This window comes from Etheostoma spectabile, chromosome 9 (assembly GCF_008692095.1).
Source record: "Etheostoma spectabile isolate EspeVRDwgs_2016 chromosome 9, UIUC_Espe_1.0, whole genome shotgun sequence".
Classification (NCBI taxonomy): Eukaryota; Metazoa; Chordata; class Actinopteri; order Perciformes; family Percidae; genus Etheostoma; species Etheostoma spectabile.
This window is the reverse complement of record NC_045741.1, coordinates 20,567,685-20,589,491: the sequence shown is the minus strand read 5'-3', so window position 1 is coordinate 20,589,491 and position 21,807 is coordinate 20,567,685. Positions and strand designations below refer to the sequence as shown.

The 21,807-nt window shown below is 38.3% G+C and overlaps 1 protein-coding gene across 3 annotated transcripts in view; it reads left to right on the top strand.

Annotated features, from left to right (window-relative positions):
- Nucleotides 1–21,807, top strand: part of pex5la (peroxisomal biogenesis factor 5-like a) — a 102,856-nt gene that overhangs the window by 26,581 nt on the left and 54,468 nt on the right. For 2 of the 3 annotated variants that reach the window (XM_032525253.1, XM_032525252.1), the window contains exon 2: nucleotides 13,431–13,535. The exons of the other annotated variant lie outside the window; for it this stretch is intronic. In XM_032525253.1, coding sequence (XP_032381144.1) covers nucleotides 13,431–13,535 — 105 coding nt within the window. The remainder of the gene's footprint in view (nucleotides 1–13,430; nucleotides 13,536–21,807) is intronic. 3 annotated transcript variants of the gene reach the window in all.

Below are 21,807 nucleotides of genomic sequence, written 5' to 3'. Positions count from 1 at the left end.
CCATCTTTCCATCTGGCAGGGCAAGTGCTAACTGTTGGTTGTAAAATTAAGTGTTTAGGTCACATCTTAACAGATCAAATGTCAGAGGATGAGGACATGTATAGGCATGTCGCATGTTATATATACAGGCTAACAGGCTTGCCAGGAAGTTCCCCTGGTGTTCTGATACTGTCAAGATAAACCTCTTGAAAGCATTTTGTACTGCTTTTTACACTGCCCCCTTGTGGGTCAAGTTCAAAAAGGCAAGCTTCAATAAGCTGCGGGGCGCTTCTAATGATTGTTTGCGCATTCTACTCAGGAAACCTAGGTGGTGTAGTGCAAGTCAATTGTTCTGTCAAGCAGGAGTTATCACATTCTCTGCTTTACTGAGGAATCTGATGTATAAATGTATTGGTTGCCTGAATTCTTCTTGTAACTCTGCCATTGCACATCTGATTGACCCAAGGTTCAGTGATTTGCGATAGTCACTCTTATGGGATTACTGGTATAGCTGTCTTATTTAATTGGTGTCTGTCTTGTGTATCTGTATCTTTTTTTTTTATATGGGCCGTGAGTCTAATAATAAAGGTTATCTATCTATCTAATTATCATACCACTCTCCATCTTATTGATTACTTTTTGGTCCTATATTGGTTGTTGCTGTGGTTCATGTAGAGCGAACCTTGTTTTGTCTAATACTGGTTTCTCCATTGTTTTCTTACCAAGAGCCAACCTGAAAATTCATGGTCAGGTCGTGTTCCAGGTCCATTACTCTGAGTGCTCAACCAAGCACACTAGAAGAAACTTCAGAAAATACTTGAGTACTTCAACTGGGAGGGGCCCAAAGTTTTCTAGAATGAATACCAATGGTTCCTTTATATACACCTATGCCGGCGCTTCCTGAGCCGTTTCTCCCAGCAGTTCACAAGTGAATACAGTGCCCAGTGTGCATACACATTAATGAGTAAAACATACATCCTTTCGTGTAGGATGCAACCTAGGGTCTTTTTTGACTGTAGTCAAACTTTCATTTAAAAGAATAATTAGTACGGAGGAGGCACTTTTAAGATTTATCGTACTATCGTTTTTTGGTCAAATGGCCTTTTGAATAGGAGTGCTAGGGGCACTTCTATGATAGCATCAAATTTACTATTTTTCAAACACTAAGAAGGGTGACACAACATGAAACTTTGCTCAAAGAATCACCAGGGTCTCTACACATGAACTCAAGCATTGAGAATATTGTTTGTGTAAACAGAGTTTACTAAAAAGAAAGGTTTTAACAACTCACTGTAGCTGTTGGTTTTTCCAGTTGCCGTCCATCTAGCAAGTCAAAAATAGCCGAGGGAGGACAGTAAAGATGGAAATCTCTTAAAGCTTACTTCCATATAAATGCACGGATAATTTGTTGTTTTAACGTTAATAAAAAACAATATTGACCTTGTGTTTGAAAAAGGATTCTCATATAAGAATGATATTTCCTCTTGTGGAGTCCGTTCATTTGCATTCAGATATTGACTCTATTTGACTGGCAAAGATGGCTGCAAGCGGAAACAACAGCAGCTACAGTGAGTTGTTAAAACCTTTTTTTTTGTAAAAATTTGTATGAGCATGTGAAGGAGCCTTCAAAATTAAATAAAATAGGACAGCCTTCATCTCGCCGGTGTGACGCAATCTGTCTACAAATGCAGCCTCCGAAGACTGCAGCCCATGAATTGGGACATAGCGTATGTAAGGGTGTAGCGGTATGGTGGCAGAGTAAAGCCAGGTTGTAGAAGCTACAGCTACAGTATCATGTTGTAAAACATGTGATTCAGCAAGGAAGGAGCCCTCTTCAAGGACTGATCTGAGGTTTATCAAGGGCTATTAACATTGAAAATGTGATCTTTGTTGTTGCAAGCCATTTAGAAATTGTTTAGTTCGACAACACATGTCTTGTTTGGCATAATATTACAGCTCGATTGACAAGGTCTCTCAGGTCTAAATTAATTAACTTGTCAATCAAAAGGAGCAGCTGTCCATGCTTGAAAGTCTTGTATGTTTAATTTGAAGATATACACAATTGCTTTGGATTCCAGGAAAAGAAGATAAAAAATTAAAAGGTAAAAGAACAGCAGAGACGTGCCGAGGAGATAATTCCTGGAGCTGATGGCAAGGTGACACAAGTAACACCTATATAGTATGATTGCAAATTTAAGATTTTGAGTGTCCTATAGCTTTAATGATTAATAGGTGACAACAGGTTGATTTGCTTGTGTGCTGAGGGAGGCCATGGCCACTCACATGAAAGCATGCTTCCTGTCCTTGTGGCTGACATGACCATTGAGAATCTCCCAAAACAGTGCTGCAAGCTGTGGATAGAGCTCCAATCCCACACCTGTGCCAACAGACATGAAGAGAAATTTAAAGAGTCCAAGGAAAGAATAAATCTTATCCTACTAAAATTGGGGAAGTCAAAACAAAGCCCATCTGGTTCCGTGATACCTGATAGTGGAGTCGTCTCCAGAGAATACGGCTTTAAGGGGGAATGAGGAAAGAAAAGCATGTGTTAACAGTGTCTGTTAACAGTGAGACACAAGCTTAGAATGTGAATAAAATAACATTTGCACAAGTGTTACAATTAGTAAGATAAGAGTGAACAGAATTGCAACTCAAGCACAGAACCAAAACCATATGTATTCCAGAAATCTGGTTATTGTCTGCAATGTTATCATTATTAAATACTATATATGAATGATACCAGCCCCTAACAGTTTGATGTGTTTCTCACAAAAAGAGAAATGATGGGTGACAAAATGCACATTTACTGACGGTTTAATTAGTTTTTAAATCCCATTATGTTCTCCACACATGCCCTACATGTACTGTACCTCTAGCCAGACTGTTAAATCTATGCATGTGCTCTGCATTAGTACCCCAGTTACACAATATAAAGAAATGTTGATAAATGTAGTTATAATGAGAAATGGGAATTCGTTATCCACTACTCAGAGTGCTCAACCAAGCACAGTAGAAGAAACTTGCCTTGTTATTCTTGCCTAATCGGATTCTCATCATTAAAATGTCCAACTGCCAAAAAAAATATCTTGTGTGACTACTTCAACTGGGAGGGGCCCAAATTTGTCTGAAATGAATACCAGTGGTCCCTGTTTAAACAGATGCTGACGCCTCCTGAGCCGTTTCTTCCAGCAGTTCACAAGTGTTTTCAGCCAAGTGGATACAGTGGCCAGTGTGCATACACATTATTGAGTTAAACATACATCCTCTAGTGCAGGACGCCAGTTGCCCCTAGAGTCAGGTCCTTGTATAGCCCAAGTTTATATTGACATGCTTTTTACATGCTCTGTGATCCAGTGTTAATGTTTCATGAGCAGCAGCCTGTGTTTCATGTTTCAACATAAGCCTCCACTGAGATTACATACACACGCCTTTTGTCTATTCACCTAATGCAAACACACAATCTAGTTACACCTGGAATAGATTAATATTATTTGCCTGAGTTGCTCTCCATACAGAGTATATGAGAATGTGACAAATGTGAGCTAGGCTCACAAATCTGAAATATTGGATTAAAATGTTACAATGCTACACATCACATAATTGATGGAGAATAATTAATATAGGGTGATTAATGTCGAAACAAGATTAATGGAGGGATCATAAAAGACAAACAGCGATGCCATATGAAGTATTATTTCGCATTTTGGAAATAGTCTCACAATCAGAGAGTGATTCTCTGCCTTCATTTGTAATTTGTAGTTCAGTGGAAAAGCGTTCAGAAGCGTTCTTTGGTTCAGAAAATGTCTTGAATCACTCATTTCTATGACAGTGCTTGCTGTTGAATTTCTTGGCAGATTTAGCATTTAATTCTATTTAAACCAAAAGAGGAAAGTGATATCAAATTTGTTATATACTAAAGAGATTCATTTTTAAATCATGTAATTCAGTTTTGATTACACAAATCAATCAAGTTGAGTTCAAGTTTGAGTCAGCCATGCAGCGAAAATCTTTATTATATTTAAAAGGCAGGACAACAATCTTTAAACTAAGAAGGGATCTTATACCACTACACAATAAATACAATTAAAACTAACGGGTTTTTTTCATACTGTCCTCAAGTGAATTGTTAAAATCCTCATTTCTGCCAATGGCTGAATCTAAAAAATAAATTCATTGACAATACTGTATTTTCATATTGGAGAGCAATTTATTTGTATACAATGTGCTTAAAATCCCTTGATGCCTTTTTTTTTTTTTAAATGAACAAACTGAAAATGATTTAATTTTTTTGGTTCTAATAAAAGCATGACAAGTTATGAGGTTTTCAACCCCAGACAACAGTGTGTGGTCAGATTAAAGAGTAGTGATGGCAGATATGTTAGTGTGCACCAGACTCATAAAGAACTGCACAGCACACTGCACTGCTCTATGTGATTCAGACATTACCACCTTTAAAAAGGTCAAAATTGCACTTAGCCGCTGTACAAGTGACACAGTGCTACTTGACAGTGAGTTTCTTTTTGTTGTCCTGCTTAAATACTTTTTTTTTTTAATTATCTTGTAAAATATAAAGATAAGCATTTTTTTCTCTTTTGTAACCAAGCTGTTTCAGAAGTTATTAGACATTAAGACATAAGTCATATGATTTAAAAAAATAATAATAATAATAACAGATGCGTAACACTTCTACAAGGATTTGTTTTAGCTTATTTTTAAACAATGCTTTCACGTCCACTTTCTGATGGCCTGAGGTTCAAACTGGCATGTATGTGAGGTAACATTAGCATGCAAGCTCAGGGCTACTGCATCCTCTGTGCTACAGCCTTACATCATTGCATGTCAACTGTTTTAACACAGCTGTTCACTCAAGTAACTTCTTTCTAAGCGATGAAAACATTTGTAGGCCAGTGCTGCATTCTGGAAATGTCCCGACTGCTGTGCTGTATTTGCATCTGCAATGTCTCCAAATGTTACAGACTGTGATAGTTGGATATAAAAAGCTGTGTACACCATTATAAATACTAATTAAATAAATAATCCATCTTGCCATCTTTTCCAGGCTTTTGGAACTAAGGCTTTTAAAACAAACCTATGCCTTCCATACACTAGCACTCTAAAAAAGACTTGAGTAAAAAGACTAGTCCGACAGCACCTCACATTTAAAGACAATCTGTCATAATGTCACTGAGTTTTAGTCAGAGACTATATGATTTTGCAAAGACAGAGGATCAGAACTTGAAAGACTACAGCTAGCTAACTACCGCTAAGGTAACTGCACTACCAAGATTTAAAATTTACAATTATATCAAACACGTTTGATTTTGTCAGAATGTCAAGAGGGAAAAAGAATGACCTGAGACAGCTCAGGCAGAGCTTTGTGACCACCTTACACCAAACTATTGAGACGACAAGAGCCCCAACTCCAGCAAGACTGTCATGATTTCATTCCAGTCCTGAACATGTGTCTGCGACAGTGAAACCGCTTCAAAAGTCATTTGTGTTAGGTCAGCATTAGCTAAATTAAACACACAAAAAATAAAAAATGTAACAGCCATTCCAATTTTTTGCTCATCTGTACACCAAAATAATTTAAAAATGTTGAGCCATATTATGGAACATTTACTTTACTTAAACAATGTGGAATAAAACGTATACAAGTCCAAATTCAAATAAAACGTGCAATCAGTTAGTAAGCTGACAGCAAACTTATGTAAATGTAAATGTAAATGCTGTATTTATATAGCGCTTTTCTAATCTTATACATGGCATTTAGGCAACCTTTATTGCAACGCTGGCACGGCATAATGTCCAGACTAGTGCAGCAGTAACTTTTGTTCTTGGCGTCTTGCATAAGCGTCGGCAATGGTCTCAGTTGAGAGCTGCTTGTCACATAACCCACAGCCCTGAAAAAATATATTTTTTACTAGATTAGATTAGATTAGATGATACTTTATTCATCCCACAACGGGGAAATTCCTTTGCTTTACTAATATAGTATATGAAATTAGATGTATACCACCATTTAGTTGTTTCTGTTATTGAAAATATTTGTAAACTATCTGGTCATGCCAGATATAATTATTCAACTAATTTTTCTAATTTTCTAATGTAACTCATGCATTAGGCATGGTTACGGTCTCGTTCAGTAGCTTGGTGCGCGTCTCCTTGTGACAGCCTACCTACCATGTAACAAACGTAACTACTAAGATAACATGACGTGTATTTGTATGGGATGTACTTCCCCATCGATGATGTGTGAATTGCCATGAACACAATCATCTAAGATGCACTAGAAACAAGGCTTGGTTAACAACTCAAACTTGCCAAGAACCAAGACACCGCTTGATTGTATTTGATTTGAGTGGTTGCCCGGATACATCCAGTCTCGTTCAGGAGCCTGGTGCGCAGTGTACAATCTACAACTCTTCCAGTGCAATCAGGCTGCTCCAGGAAGTCCATTTCATGATTGATTCAACCACCACTCCAGTGGAGGCGCTAATAAGGTAAAAAAAAACAGGAATGAGTCGGTTCTTTGACTTATGGCACTTAATTTTCCCAGTTCAGCGACACGACTCTGGTTAATTACCGGCTCTTCTTCAGTTCGTCGACACTAACCGCAACAACTGGAAACTTTATACATTGACCGTCTGCTATTTCATCACTGAATTCACTCCTGAAACTTTTTTATGCAAGAAATCAACTATGTAGAGCTCAAACATGGCCGTTTTACAAGTCTTTACGCAGTCTGACGTGACAGGGGTCGCTGGCTTGCCAGTCGGCCTTTCCGCCTTTGAGCTGGCTGGAGCTCTATCAGGAGACTTGCGTACAAGAGGCATTTAGTTCCCCGATCATTTGTTTAAATAACAACACACATATCCATTACAAGATTAACTGGAAAAAAAAAAACTATTACATGTAGATCTGTCAGTCTTCCTCTATCATAGGCATCGATTTATGTGAATATGTGATACGTCTATTAACTCAGTAGTAACGCCGTAAAGTAGGCTATCTTTCAACTCGGGACAGTGCCACTTCCCACAAATACAAATAGGATTGGAGATGAGAAGTTTAACTCACACGCTCTACTTAGCAACAACTGCAATGTTTAATTTTAAATGAATGTAGCCTACTGGCAGTTTGGCACACATGGATGCTCAGTATTTTCCATAGGGGCTGCAGCTCTGAAACACTGAGGTATCGGCACCTATAATAGGCTACCATTCAAATTGAATTTGTTATTTTTGTTATTAGTTTTTAAGTAGAAATAAATATTTATGTAAAGAGATAAAATAAAAAGTACTTACCACCCCCGCCGACGATGACGATCCATCAATATGTTTTAGTGTTAACATTGTCAACTGCCAATTTAGGGGACATCGCTCAACCCTAAATGATACCTATTTAAGCAGTATTTGCTTGGTTGTCCTTGGGAGCGGCAGCCTGTAAACACCTCAAAGACAGTTTCGCCATCCATACCCAAGGTATTACAGTCCTGTCTTTCCAAGAGTGTTACTTAATTTCTGTGAAAGCTCTGCCATGGCACATCCTCTCCATAATGAAATAAACCCAGTTGTGCTCCGCTGAAAATAGGTGTGCAGGGAACCAGTAGAATAATGATTCCCCTGTACTTAAATCTAATAGTGGAAAGTTACTGTAGATCTTGTTTGTTGATGAAAATGTAATTAATTAAGTCTTGGTTAATAAATTGGGACTGCATATAGGATAAACATTGCCAGATCCGCCTTAAGTTATGAAAAGGTTTTTTGCTGGAGCTTTTGCATCTTTTTCAGAATGTGTACAATTCCAGCTTGTGGATCTTATATTATATTATTATTTTGTATTATATTTTTTGGGGTTTCCACATGATGATGAAAGCTGGAACTCGACAGACATAATTTGCATTGAAAAGTCACACCACTCCTTAACCTAATAAATCAATGCTGGATGAAACACTGTTATAAATAGTCTTAACCTTTTCATGTTGCTTCTATAAGAGTTGTGAAGGTGCTGAAATGATTCTAATGATGCCAATTAAGGAAACAATTATAGTTGTATGGTGTTAAGACTAAACCCCCACAATCATCAAATAAGTTATTCAAATGAATTATTTTAACTGTTGTTAACTATTGTTCATGGTACAGACTCAACAAAATGTAAACAAAGTTCATACATGCTGGCAATCAATATATGTTGCTATGCCTCCTATGCAATATATACATTATCATAGTGAGAATCAGTCAACTGTGACTTGTGACACCATAGATATTGGGTTCAATCAAAAACAAGAACAAAGAATAAAAGTTGCATTGTCTCATTTCAATTCCATAGCTGCTGTAAACCATAACAAAGGGCAAAAACATTTGTGGGTTCAATTTTTTCAACTCTTCCTTATGATTGTCTCACCAATAATGGTCGTGTCTTTGTTCCACAAAACCAATCTCACCTATGTGACACCTGAATAAACAAAAGCAAACTCGTAAAAAGTATTTGTCTTGGGACTGATTGACAGCAGAAGCCTGACATGTCCTCCAGAAATTAAATGCTGCAGATGCAAGAAATGCAGCCACAGGGTGGCTTACCGCAAATTACCTTAAATGTAATTTAAAGCATCACCAGAGCCCATATTCATCCAGACTTGTCTGTACTATGGGAGACATTCCTGATAGGCACACACACAGGCAACATTTTTATACAGATCACCGGCTGAGCACTGCTGCCCAAGCAATCTGTACAAATCTGTGCAAATAAAATTATTGTAGGGATGCACCGATTTATTGGTAGAACATCGGTATTGGCCAATCATTGCATTAAATGACTTGCCGTTTCAAAGTCTACACACAGCTCAGCCGTCGTCCTTTTGCTGGTGTCTGTCTCCCCAAAACTAGGCAAAGTATTTAGGATTTTGACTGCTGTTGGCAGTATAAATCCCTGTGTTTCACTTGCTCGACTGTTTCTAGAAAACAACCCAAATAAGAATAATTTACTAACTTTGTAACAAATGTTTTCCTATACTACATTATGCTGCATTAGATGAGACCTTATTACGCAAAAGACAATTAAAACCAGAAAACTTTGCTGCAGACTCAGATGCTTCTAATTAGTTCTGTGGCCTCGATTGCATTTTGGTCATAGAGAAAATAAGGTAACCAAGGAATTACAAAACTAATTAGAGATGAGAAATCCAAATCCACCATGTTGCGTTTCAGGGTCATAATTATGTTCATATTAGAATAACTGCAATTCAATCAAATACTTTGCCTGTGAGCACAAAATAGCATTGCTTCATCACCAACCGAAACCTGTCTGTGGTCCTGAATGCACCTTTAAACTGTTTTAGGCTTTGAGAGTTAGATCACGTCTAGTGCTCAGACATGTTTATTTGGCTCGTAATGACTTAATGTCGCATTTTCCAAGTCCCTATAAACCACTTTCAGTACATGAGTGGGTACTAAATGTATCCTCAGGAGACGAGATTTAGCATAGAGGGCAGTTATTTGTACTAGAACTTAAATTTCCCTCAGCTGCAAGCTGTAATCATCGAAACATGATTTGTGTTCGGCAAAAAGGGCTCTCATCTTTGACGTGACACAGCTGCAAAGACTACTACAGTACTAGCCAATAGTTTTTGGGCAGTGATGTATGAACAGCTATAAGCATACAGTGTGTCACTTTTTTTATATTAATGAATATTGGTAACATTCTAGTCGATGCAAAATGAGTTCAAAGAGTGCAACGCTATTAAGACGATCAGCTCCACAAAACTCTGTGTTTCTCAGTATGGCTTTCTTTAGAAAATGGTCAAGCAAAAATAATCGTCATTCTGTCATAATATATGTTGGGAGGTGGGACCAGTTTGAATCATTTTAAAAGGCCTGAAACTTAAAATTATGAAAAAAGAAAAAAGATGGAAAAAAGATTACATACATTTGTGTATCAGAAATGTCCTTTTTCTGATTTCCTACTTTGTTAATCATCTTGCAACTTCTCAGATTTGACTTCCTCAACCTAGGAGCTGGGACTTTCTGTTCTAAACAAAGAGTGTAGAAACACAAACACCTCTATTTGGTCCAAAAAGAAGCCCTTTACTGAGCGGTGAATCTTTAAGACGATATACATTTTTAAGCTCTCTCAACTCAACCACACTTTACCTGTTTGAGCTGCACCAGGACTGCTTGAGCATCTCTGGCCACCAAAACTGTGAAACTTTGTTGCACCCCAAATTTATGCTCATGACTGTGCAGGTTCAGCAATCAATTAGCATGCTGGAGTGTAGATTAAGCTCTGCTCGGTAGCTTGAACTTTAGGCTGTGTTAAAGGGCCTGCTCCCTGTATTGAGGATTGATTACCATGACTTATTTACAAAAGCTCCCTGAGTACCAGTTAGTATGCTACAGTTTACACATTAGTTGCCATAATGGCTCACTGTAACCAGGAGTGTGCAGCATATTTTCCTCTCAAGTGCTCGTAAAGTATGGACTCGTACCTGACTGATCAATATTCCATGTGCAGAGAGGAATCCCAGCTATTGTGTGTGTAATTTCTCTGAAGCCAAGGGTAAATAATGTGAGGGGCTAAAGGTCTGTCAGAAGAGACAAAACAAAAATTATGCTGCATTATCATAGCCAGCAGATGCAGCATGTAGCCAATCTGGCCAGCAGATTGTGCTCCAGGCTCTGACCAATCTTTGTAATACAGTGGGGAACTGACGTTATTCAACATTCAAACCTGGTATTTTACCAGGCATTTTATATACATAAATAGGTCTCTCCTGCAACATAATGTAGGACTTAAATGTCACCAGTTTAACACCATTCAACGGATCAACAGAAAGGTGGCCGGATTTTCAGCAGTTGGTATTCCCTCGTGAATCCTTCATACTGCTGACTGTTGCACTCTCTCTTTTTTAGTGTAAATGGACGGACAAGAATAACACGCACAAGACAACATATCCTAATAATGCAAGTGCCAAAACACTTTCTGTTGTAAACTGCTTCATGGGGATATCACAGCTCCTCAGATTTGATCTCAAACTGTCCCACATTAGAAACACTGGGTTGAATGCTGGTAGTCTTTGATGGAAAGCAGATACCAGACCCTTCAGGTCATGACCAAAGCTGTGCCTGGTCAGATGTAACGCCTACTGTATGTCTGAATCATGACAAAAAACCATCACAGATAGATCAAGCCAGAAATGTCTGAAAAGGGCTTACTCCACAAAGTTATGTTCTCGGTTTTGAAGTCCTTCTACTGAGAAGTTTGCCAGGACTTGTATCAAAGAGTGGCTGTAGGAAAATTCAGTAACATTGGGGAGCTTTTAAAGTTGCTGGCAAATTAAAAAAAAAACAGACCTGTCCAAAACATTCTATTAGCATTAAAAAAACAGTTCTCTGAATGGAAAAAGGCTATCATTAGTGCCTCAGCTGAAGAATTCATCATTGTTATTTATGTAGACAAGGACTTTGAAACGGCAACTCAGACAGAAAGCAGAAAACAATGAAACGATCGAGTCTGAACTGAGTCACAATGAAGCCCTGCTGCCTCCTTCACCCAACAAGGTCACTGCTCCAGCATGAAAGCAAAATGGCAGTTATAAAGACCATTTTCAAGTAATGATGCTTTTGCCCAGAATAGATACAACTTCTTGCATGTGGAACAAACTCTCTCCAGACTCACTAACACTGAATCTTAAGAAACTGAAAACCTATCTATATGAACACCTGTGTTACTTTCCAGTAAATGTATTTCTTTGGAGCGGTGAACCCAATGTGGTGGCTGGGAGATTTTAAATTGATTTTCTGAGTCATTTATGTCCTCTGCCACCAACAGCAACTAATTATTTGATTAAACTGTTTGGATAATGATGCCGTCAATCTCATCTGCTAAAGATAATTTGTTTTTATTTTATTTAATCTTCCAGAACAGCCCCACAGTGACCAAATCTTAAACTGCTGTATTAGGGAAAACCACTATTTAATGAATATCTATTGTTTCATTTGCTGAGACACTGAAATCAGAATCAAACAATTACTAATACATTTTGTCTACATTCTCTTTGTTTTTAGCATATAGTTATCTTATTGTCCAGGTTTCAAACTGCTGTGTTGATCAGGACAACAAAATTGTGGATTAATTAATAAATAAAGGCTATCAAGTTTCTCGATTACTGTCCACAGTGCACTGCCAAACATATCTATATTCATTCCTAGAAATATAAGAGCCAATTCAGCAAAAGTTGACACAAAACAACAGCAGGTGGGCCAAGACTGTAAGCCAATTCAAACTAACTGTGTGCCCAGTGAAAGATATCCTCAACACTGTTGTCTTAATCAACATCTGCACATACGGCACAGAAGGATTTAGGGCTTTTAAAATTGCATCATTTGCCATTTAGAAAAACAACTAAAAACTAATATTTTTGAGAATCATCTCTTGCTGTGTGAATAGTGAGTTGCTACTGGTGTTGTCTTGGCAATGGATGTTGTTCATTTATACTGAGTGCAACTAAGCTAGAGAGTGAGCGCAGGTGGCTTTTGGGACTCTAATAGGGGCATTATGCTTTCAAGAGAACTCCCACCAGACAAGGCAAATGCATTTTGTGACATGATTAGCTGAGGAAATCAGTGGAAGAAATGCCTAATTCATTTTTCTGGCATGTGGAAATGTGGAAGGCCCTAATAAGATTCAGCTCAAAGGCTTCCAGTGCACTTCATGCGTCTGAACAGGCAGCTTCCCTGAGTCTACAAAATGTAGAAACTGAGTGTGATGAACAGCAGTTTTGTCTCTCTTTGGTCAGCACATTTAATTGCAAGGGGATGAGTTCTTTTCTGAGATGAAATGTGTAGTCTCCTGTGTGATCATAATCCTGCTACATCTGTGTCATAAAATGATTAATAACGTACAATATAATCTATCTTCCAACTATGGGTAAGTGAAGAAGTAAATGAATGTCTGGTTTTCTGCCATAAAAGTCAACATGAAAACCGTCTGCAGTTTACTAAATCATCACATTGCATCACTTTCAGTACTGAAGTTTAAACCTTTCAATTACCTTTATCTTAGCGATTCCAACATGCCAGCACATCCAGAGATGACAACTTCCAGCTGTTCAGGAGACATTTATCTGCCAGACACATAAGTCTTAGTAAATAATATGGTCTGTGTAATGAGTGCTGTGTGATACTCTGTCATCATAAGTACTTAAGTACTGCTGTGGACGACCCCGTTCATCACTGTCTACAGTCAACCCTCTACATTGTGCAGTAACCCTCTCTTCATTGCCATAGTCTTGTGGAAATGTCTTCAGTCGATGTGTTGTTACAGTAGATAGCCCCACGCAGTATTTCCATCATCATAAGGTAAAGTCTTTTTTGTAAGATGCCCTGGACGGGGGCAAAAAGCACTGAGTTGTCCAACTGTCCTGACACAAGTCATTGTTGATTTCACTGTTGTAGGGGAAAGACTCTAGGGCTGCAGATAAGACTGTTGCCATGGTCCTGAAGGAGATACCAAGTAAGGCGTCATCAGAAGGGAAGCCCCTCCTCACAGTGACTACCAAGGTGGGCAGAACCATTTCAGAAACACCCCCCACCCCCACCCAGCCCTCCCCCTGCCCTACCCCCTGCCTCCAAGCGGAACTTTCTCCTATGTTGGTCATACTGAACAACAGCTAAGCTTTAAGTGTCCTATGACTGACCTCCACTGTCTACTACTAACTTATTACTTAAACCTTTTGACTGTTGGATTTAACAAAGAAGCAACAAATTAATTTCCAGCTGCTCTATGGGGTATAAAACCCTCCTCCTACATAACTAAATTTACTCAAAAAGTGAATTATCATCTTATGATCTACAGAAGCAGCTTCAAATTGCTGAAATTATCCATATTGCTTTTCTCTTTTTAAATTAGCCTCTGAAAGATTTATTGTGCTCTTCTAGTTAACATGTATTGTGCTTTTGGTATGAATGGGGGAGGGATTAACTAGAGATCACACAATGTCCTCTCCCATTCCTAATCAGGACAGAAAAAAAACTCCCTCATGAACCTTTTACACCTCATAAGCAGCTAATCCTCAGCACAAACAGCGTATGAATGCATTTCCACAATGCTATGCCACACGGCATGGCATTGAGCTATTTATTGAGCTCTCTGTGTACTAAATACTGCAGCAAATGACTGCGGCTGAGCTTTTCACTTCTCTTTTGCTTTTAGTGTTGTAGCTGGATGGAGTGGGTACTTCAGATGCCAAAATGAGTTTCCTTGCTCTGTGCTTGATTGTTTTTTTGTACAATATGTAGTGTATGTGTGTGCCCTGTTGTATATATGTCTGTGTTTTAATAACCTGGAGCATGCTTCATACTTGCTTGATTTTCTAATACAATGTCTGTTTTTTAAAAGCTGTCATACAACCAAGATAATGCTCCCACTCAAGTGGAGGGGATTCAATTATAATGATAGGCAAAAGCTCACACTAACACGATATGACTTTACACATTTTTAGAAATACATAGTTTATTTTGTTGAATGTTTAAATTATGATCTGTCATAATTTAAATTACAAAACAAAAATGGCAAGAACACATCAGCAAAGAACAACGTCCCTACAGCAACATATCTAACTATTGAATAGATGTAATAGATTCTACTTCCCTATTTTATTCATCAAATTGGTGACGTTTTTGGATCTCTTACCAACCTACGTCTAATCATAATTCTCACATAATTCTCACACTGATTGCCTAATAAGTGTCAACCGCTACAACAACCAATGGCCTTTAACCAGAACCAACCACCAAGCCAACAGCCCAGTCATATTGTTAAAAAACAGGACAAACAAATCAGAAGTAAGACAACACAATAAAGGAAATATATGCTGTAATGTATCAAAACAATCATTGTTACATTTATTATTATCAGTATATAAAAAATATAACAGTGTTTTTTGTAGATTATTCAGTACTTTTTGCTATAACAGTAGAATAGCAGGGCTCCATTCTAAAACGTATCTCCGAAATGAAATGTTTTAGAAACAAAGCAGACAGATCTTCATTCATGACTGATGACAATTTATTTTTGACATTGGTAAATAATATCTTGGTAAATCTTTGGTAAAAAGAGGCCGTAATACTCTTGCAATCCTTCCATACACCTTAAAACACGACAACTAACGGCCGCTGTTGTCAGTCCAGTCACGTTAAAGTACCTGCGACATTGCTGTCAAGTGACTGCTCAAAACACAGCAACAAACTAGGGATGCTTCCAAAAAACAAAATCTTGACCATGATCACTGTTCCAGGCAGGCGACTCCAACTCTCGCATTTGCAAACACACACACGTGAGTAAGCAGCTTTTACAAAACAGAATTGCTTTTGCTAAGAGCAGCTGGTAAACATTTCATGCCTGAACTGAGTAAAGCACACAGAGACAAAATGAATTATTGTTTTTTTAAATTATTTTTGTAATTTTATAATTATTGTTTTGTTTTTCTTATGTGAAGAATTTCATTTTGATTCCTGTAGAAGCTTAAAGGCCCCCTTTTCATGAAAATAAAGGCATTTAAAATAACTGCAGTTTAAAGCTAGTAACGTGACATTGTTTCCACGTTTAGAACCAAACCCATGATTGCTACAGTGCTCTCCAGTGGCTGAGGCTGCAGTTTGAGAGGCAATGTGTCCCAGCTTGATGTCACTTAGCAAGTGGCAGAGGCTAAGTGACAGGCTCTGGCTCCTCACGCCACATGTCAAGTCAAATCAAGTCTATTTGTAAAGCCCAATTTCACATGCAATGTCTTATTGGGCTTCACAGAGTCAGGGGTCTCTGCTAAGACCAAGCTCTCTGAGAAGATAAGGAAACAGAACAAAGACCAAGGAAGCTGCATTAAACCAGCCATCCTCTTACTATCTATCTATGGCCAAGTCAAGTCAGGTCCGAGACAATAGAATAATGTCTCGAGCCCGGACTCGAGTACTACAGCCCTGCCACATTGCCGTAGATTCTTAGAAAAGTACTCTGCAGCTAGAAATAGTCCCCAACAAACATACATATGTTACCTGTTTTTTTAAATGTTCATCCTAAATTATTGGCTTGGAGCTGAGTGCCACAGAGAGGAGGGAATGTTGGAAAGGATGAGGAGACAGGCTATTGCTTTGTTGGTCTTTTCATGGGGTTTGCTGAATATAAGATCATAAAGACTAGTGTCACCCTTATCCTTTAAAGAAGTAAAACACACAATAGTAGAACATTTTGTGTTACTTGTTAACAATTTCAATTCCATTATGAGACATTATAAGACATTATGATGAGTCATAAAATACCAAACTAACTGAACTCCAGTATACAGGCCAGTGGGAGTACATTGAACAGTACATTGCCACCCACAACAGCTTTGACACAACTGTAATGAGTACACAAATTGCTGCATTATAGAGAACATTGACATCAGAATCAAGAAAATACTATTTTGGATTAAAAAAAAAATCTGATTCTGAAGAGTTAAATGTATAATTGCTGACCCAAAATATTCCAAATGCCATCTAAACATTCTGAAAGATATTAGCTGTCATTATTTCTCAAGTTAACTATCTTTAACATAGCCTCCAGTGTAAGTCCTCTGCTTTGATATTTTTTATCCACCTTTCCCTTTATGCAGTGTTTTCCATCCTCTCCACCTCCTTCTGTCCTCACCTCGACCTCCCGCCTTCAAAGCTCTGTCAAGTTTAACTGGTACATGGTTCCCTTAACAACAACATCTGAGAGATCTCTTGGAGTCAAGCCCAAGCGACACAATTAGCTCAAGTTTTCCATTACATAATTTTCTACAATACTCCTTAAAGTGCCAAAGTGATTTGCATAGGATTGGAGCAAAAAAAAAGGTATAACAAAAGGGGAGCAAAAGAGGACAAAAGCAGATGGGGAAAACAGCAACCTCCTTATAGTGAGATTAATGGGCAAACAGCTCAGGAGGCTGCTCTCTTGGCTTAAGAGTCAACCCATAATGGGCGTTTGCTTGCTACCTGCTACCAAAGTGCCTAACGCATCTCCCCAGATGAATGTGGTAAATTTCCTGTCCCCATTTTCTGGATGATTAGAAGAGGGAAAATGCAGAGGTCTCATCATTTCAAGACCATTATTTAAAATTGGCCCCCATGGCAATCACAGGAAGTGCTTTGAAGAACATTGATCATAGTGTGCAGTGAAGATAGCTCATTGTCCTCCATTATGAGACTGCCAACAGTGATGTATAGCCATATTTTAGGTGTATCTGTTGAAAACTGACAGTGAATTTTTAGATTTAAAAAGATTTGAAAACTACATATCTGACAGACAGTTTTGCAGTTATTTGATGTGCCCAACAGCGATTACAAGTCACTTTGCCAGTCAGTCAATCATTCAGTAAATCTACAGTCATGCTAGTAGCTCTGTGAGGCTTTACATCAGTAAACACATACAGCAGTATCCTCTGCAAAATACTAATGTCATTATGCTAACAATGACAATGCAAATATGTTAATGTTAACATGTATTAAATTGCCATGTTTACCATCTTAGTTTAGCGTGTTCCCGTGCTAAAGTTAGTTCACAGAGGGAAGCTGACGCTGTCATAAGGTAGGGTGACCAGACGTCCCCGGTTTCCGGGGACAGTCCCCGATTTTGGCTACCTGTCCCCGGCTGGATCTGTCCCCGGAAATGTCCCCGGTTTTCACTGTGACTGAAAGACCCGAAATTGGAATGATAGAAAGAAAAAACTGACAAAACGTAGCCAATAATCGCACATCCAACACACGCAGGCTCCAGGCAGCCAGAGCCAGCGGTGCTCGAGAGGTTTTAGAAGCCGTGTTTTACGATGCTAAAATCACTGATTATTTACATGGAGTCTGGTGCGTTTAGCGAACGCAATTTTGCGGACTTTTATGTTTTAAAAGGATCTTAATCTTTAACAGAAAGGTCGACCTCCTTAGAAATCCTTTCATAATGTTGTCAGACAATTAGAATATTAATCTGAGTCTGTTAGCAGCTAAACAAGCACTTTTATGAACGTAAATACAAGCTGGACAATTATCCTGTTAACTTACATTGCAGCGATCTGTTTAATATGATCAATGTCAGAGGAAAATATGTCCTCAGTAGTTTTTGTTGTATCGATTCTCAATGAGCTGTTGCAGAAACAAGCCTTGAGCAGTAAAGCAAAAGCTGTCAGTAGTTCAGTAAATAACAACACATTATGAAATATTGAGACTTTCTATCTTGAAATATAAGACTTTCTATCTTGAAAATTTGACTATAGGACTTTCTATTTTGAAAATTAGGACTTTTTATCTTGAAATATTAGGACTTTTTATCTTGAAGTATAAGGAGGATTTTTATCCTGAAATATTAGACGTACTACCCCTATTGAGGTGTAGTGGAGTGGAGTAGGAAGTAGCAGCAGGGGTGGGTCTAGGATCATACCTTGGGGATATTTTTTAAGTTTTACAAAAATAAAAACATTACTTGTTTTGGAGGTAAATACACTTCTGAGCTGAAAATGTCCCCGGATTTTGTCTGAGAAATCTGGTCACCTTATCATAAGGGAATTCTCAATTCAAGTTTTTCAGATATTCGATAGTAATTAAACCAGAGTACTGGATGAAGTAAATTTTTGAACATGAATGTCTAAATTATTTTTCCTAGTATTCCCTCCAACTAGAGTGCTGCAGGAATGTGGCGTAAAACCTGGAAATTAGTTGGCATAGTGGTGGTGTTGTTTGTTTCTAGTGAACACGAAAGTGGTGTTCATTTTTGACGACTATCTTGCTGAAAAAAACGTGTAAGTATCATAAATGTTTTGCCACAAATCTTTTTGTGCTATAATCCAAAAGCCAACAGAAAAAAAACATTGGCTTTTTGTCAAGGGAACCAGGGCGATACTTCTGAGTCGGCCTACAAAAATTCATCATCCCAGGTGCTTGGGTAGCTCACCTGGTAGAGCGGGCGCCCATATGCAGAGGCTCAGTCCTCAACGCAGCGGCACAGGGTTTGAACTGTTCAAATTGTGGCCATTTGCTGCATGTCTCTCTCTCTCTCTCCCCCCCCCCCCCCCCCCCCCCCCCCCCCCTTCCTGTCTACAGCTGTCCTGTCTATTAAAAGGCTAAAATGCCCACAAAAAGGAAAAGAAAAAAAAAATGCAACACTATTGACATTATAAATGTGGAAACATTTAACTGAAAACCACAAATGTCAATTGCATTGTGGCACTAGAGGAAATGTTACCAACATTTCATAGCAAACCATCCAGTAGATGTTGAGATTTTTCACTCAAAAGTGGTGGACCAACTTAAAAACAAACCAACCGACCTGGCCATCCCTAGTGCAGCTAGCGTGGTTACAAAAACTTTAGAATACGTTCCAAAAATGTATTAGGCCTACCCTAAGAGCTGCATCTGCTCAGTTGGTAAAGCAGCAACTTTCTGTGTCATACATCCTGTTTTTGTAATTCTTACAGAGTCAATTAAGGGCCAAGCTGGTTGCAGTTTATCACAAATAATGTTCTAATTTCACAACTTAACATGTCATATTTTGTTGTAAAGGTTACGGTACAGTATGCTCTCAATGTCCAGCATACTGCTCCGTTGTTAGTGCAGACTTCCAGTCAGTCATATCATAAATAGTGATTATTAAGAAAAGGCATTTAGATAACATTTTATTGCTCAGAAAGGGGAAATCCAAGGTCATCCATCATTTTTTCCATAGACTATAGGGGTTTAACAGTCCACCTCTGTTTAATGCAAACTGTAAAACTAAGATGCCCCCAATCGATGCTGCGCAAGCATCCCAAAAATTGTTATTCACTGGCAGTGTTTCTCTGGTTATCATCCACTGTGAGCATGTGCATTTATGAATGTCATTTAAATTGTCAAGAGATTCTTCTCCTCCAGTCCTCAGGTCCCATGTCTCTAAGAGAGCACACTATATTTGTACAGCTCAGCTGGCATTTATGTTGAATGCACCAGTCAGCCGAGAAGCTGTTTGGATGGAGCTACATTTGATTTGTTGAATTCAGGTCTTTCAGAACAACACAATCTCACTCCCATCTCGTAAAATACTGACGCATGGTCAGATGCCTTTGTCGTTTTAATTCATGGGCTTGGTCAGGACTATTGCCGTCTCTTTTGACGCTGTTAGGTTAAAGAAAAGCTTGTGGGTGGGGTTACGGTTCTGTGACACGTGGGAATAAGGGGTCGGTTAAAGAAGAAAGCAACTTCCCTGACATGAGGCAATAACGGGACGGTTATTTCTCCCTTCCATCCTACTTGCTATACCCTGTCTAGATGCTGCCCTCCCCAGTACGTTCTACACACGCGCCAAAGGCCGCCTTTTTCGTCGCATCAGACGTCGACAGCCACTCCCCAAACGTCCGTATTTTAAGTGTTCGGAGTGAGAACAGGATGTTTAGAATTGTAAAACACAACAAAACAGAAGTATTTTTATTATTATCTATAGCATAATATACAATATTAATAAGCTTTCCATGACATTTGAACATATCGCTCTGTGCAGTATTGTACAGTAGTGTATTAGTTAGCATTTGACATCATTGATATATAAGTTAAAATGGATTGTTGTTGATGGTGTTCGTGTTGGTTGATGGGCCCCTGGTTAGCTCACCTGGTAGAGCGGGTGCCCATCTATAGAGGTTTACCCCTTCTCTCTCCCCTTTCAAGTCTAAGCTGTCCTATCCAAATAAAGGCCTAAAAATGGCCAAAGAAAGCGCTAATAAACTTTAACAACCTAACACCTGGTCCTTATTAAATCACAATTTGAAGACCATACTGTAGGGAACACAGGAATCAACTGATAACGGTCCAATAACGATTATTTTTATAATTAATTAATTTAGAAATAATTTTTTCAAGTAACTAATGAATTATCTTAAATGTTCATAACATGTCATGAACTAACATAACATGAAATAATGAAAAATGGTAATTACAGTGTCCCAGAGCCTAAGAGGGCCTGTTCCAATTACTTGTTTTGTCTGGCCAACAGTCTAAGTCCCAAAGATATTCAATTTACTATTATTTTAAAACAGAGAAAGACAGCAAAATGTCACATTGGAGTTTAGAATTTCAATTAAAAAACGATTTTTTAAACTGTTGCATCAGTCAATTTATTGGTTGAGCTAATTGTCTAGATGGACAAGATTGGACCTCCCACAACACCTGCCAGGAATGTTTACGTTAGTGAAGTAGATCTATATTATGAAATATGACAGTTAACATATTCTAAAAAGATAAAAACAAGCCTGTTTCCTCAAAAAATATACATCACAGCCTACACATAACATTGTGACCTAGACCACTATAACCTCCTCTCATCAACAACAAACACGTGCAGGCTAAAAGGGAATATGTGTTTTGATGTGGTAATAATAATTATAATAATAGCAGGGTGGATGAATGCTGTGGTTTTTCTCTAAATGACAAGCAGAGCTTCTCTCCTCTCGCTGCCAGCGATGGGTATTTCAATTTAATCATTTCTCAGTTCCTTTAGGTTGTTAGCATTTCTGTGGGTAAAAATAATCTAATTAAAGCAGCAGAAGCCATTTGAAATGATTAATTCCTTTCATAAAAAGGTCAGCATTTGAGTGATTATTCAGGTTTTTATAAAGTTTTGAAGCCAATATGAAAAGAGGCCTCTTTAACAACACAAAACAATTTTAACTTAGCCAATGATGGCTCAGCCTTCAATAAGACTAAACTTTTCTGAGCAAAAACCTTAAATCACTGGACAAATTTGACCTTCAAAAACAGGTGTATTTGCATCCTATGATTTGTCGCTGCAGCCCAAAATGGG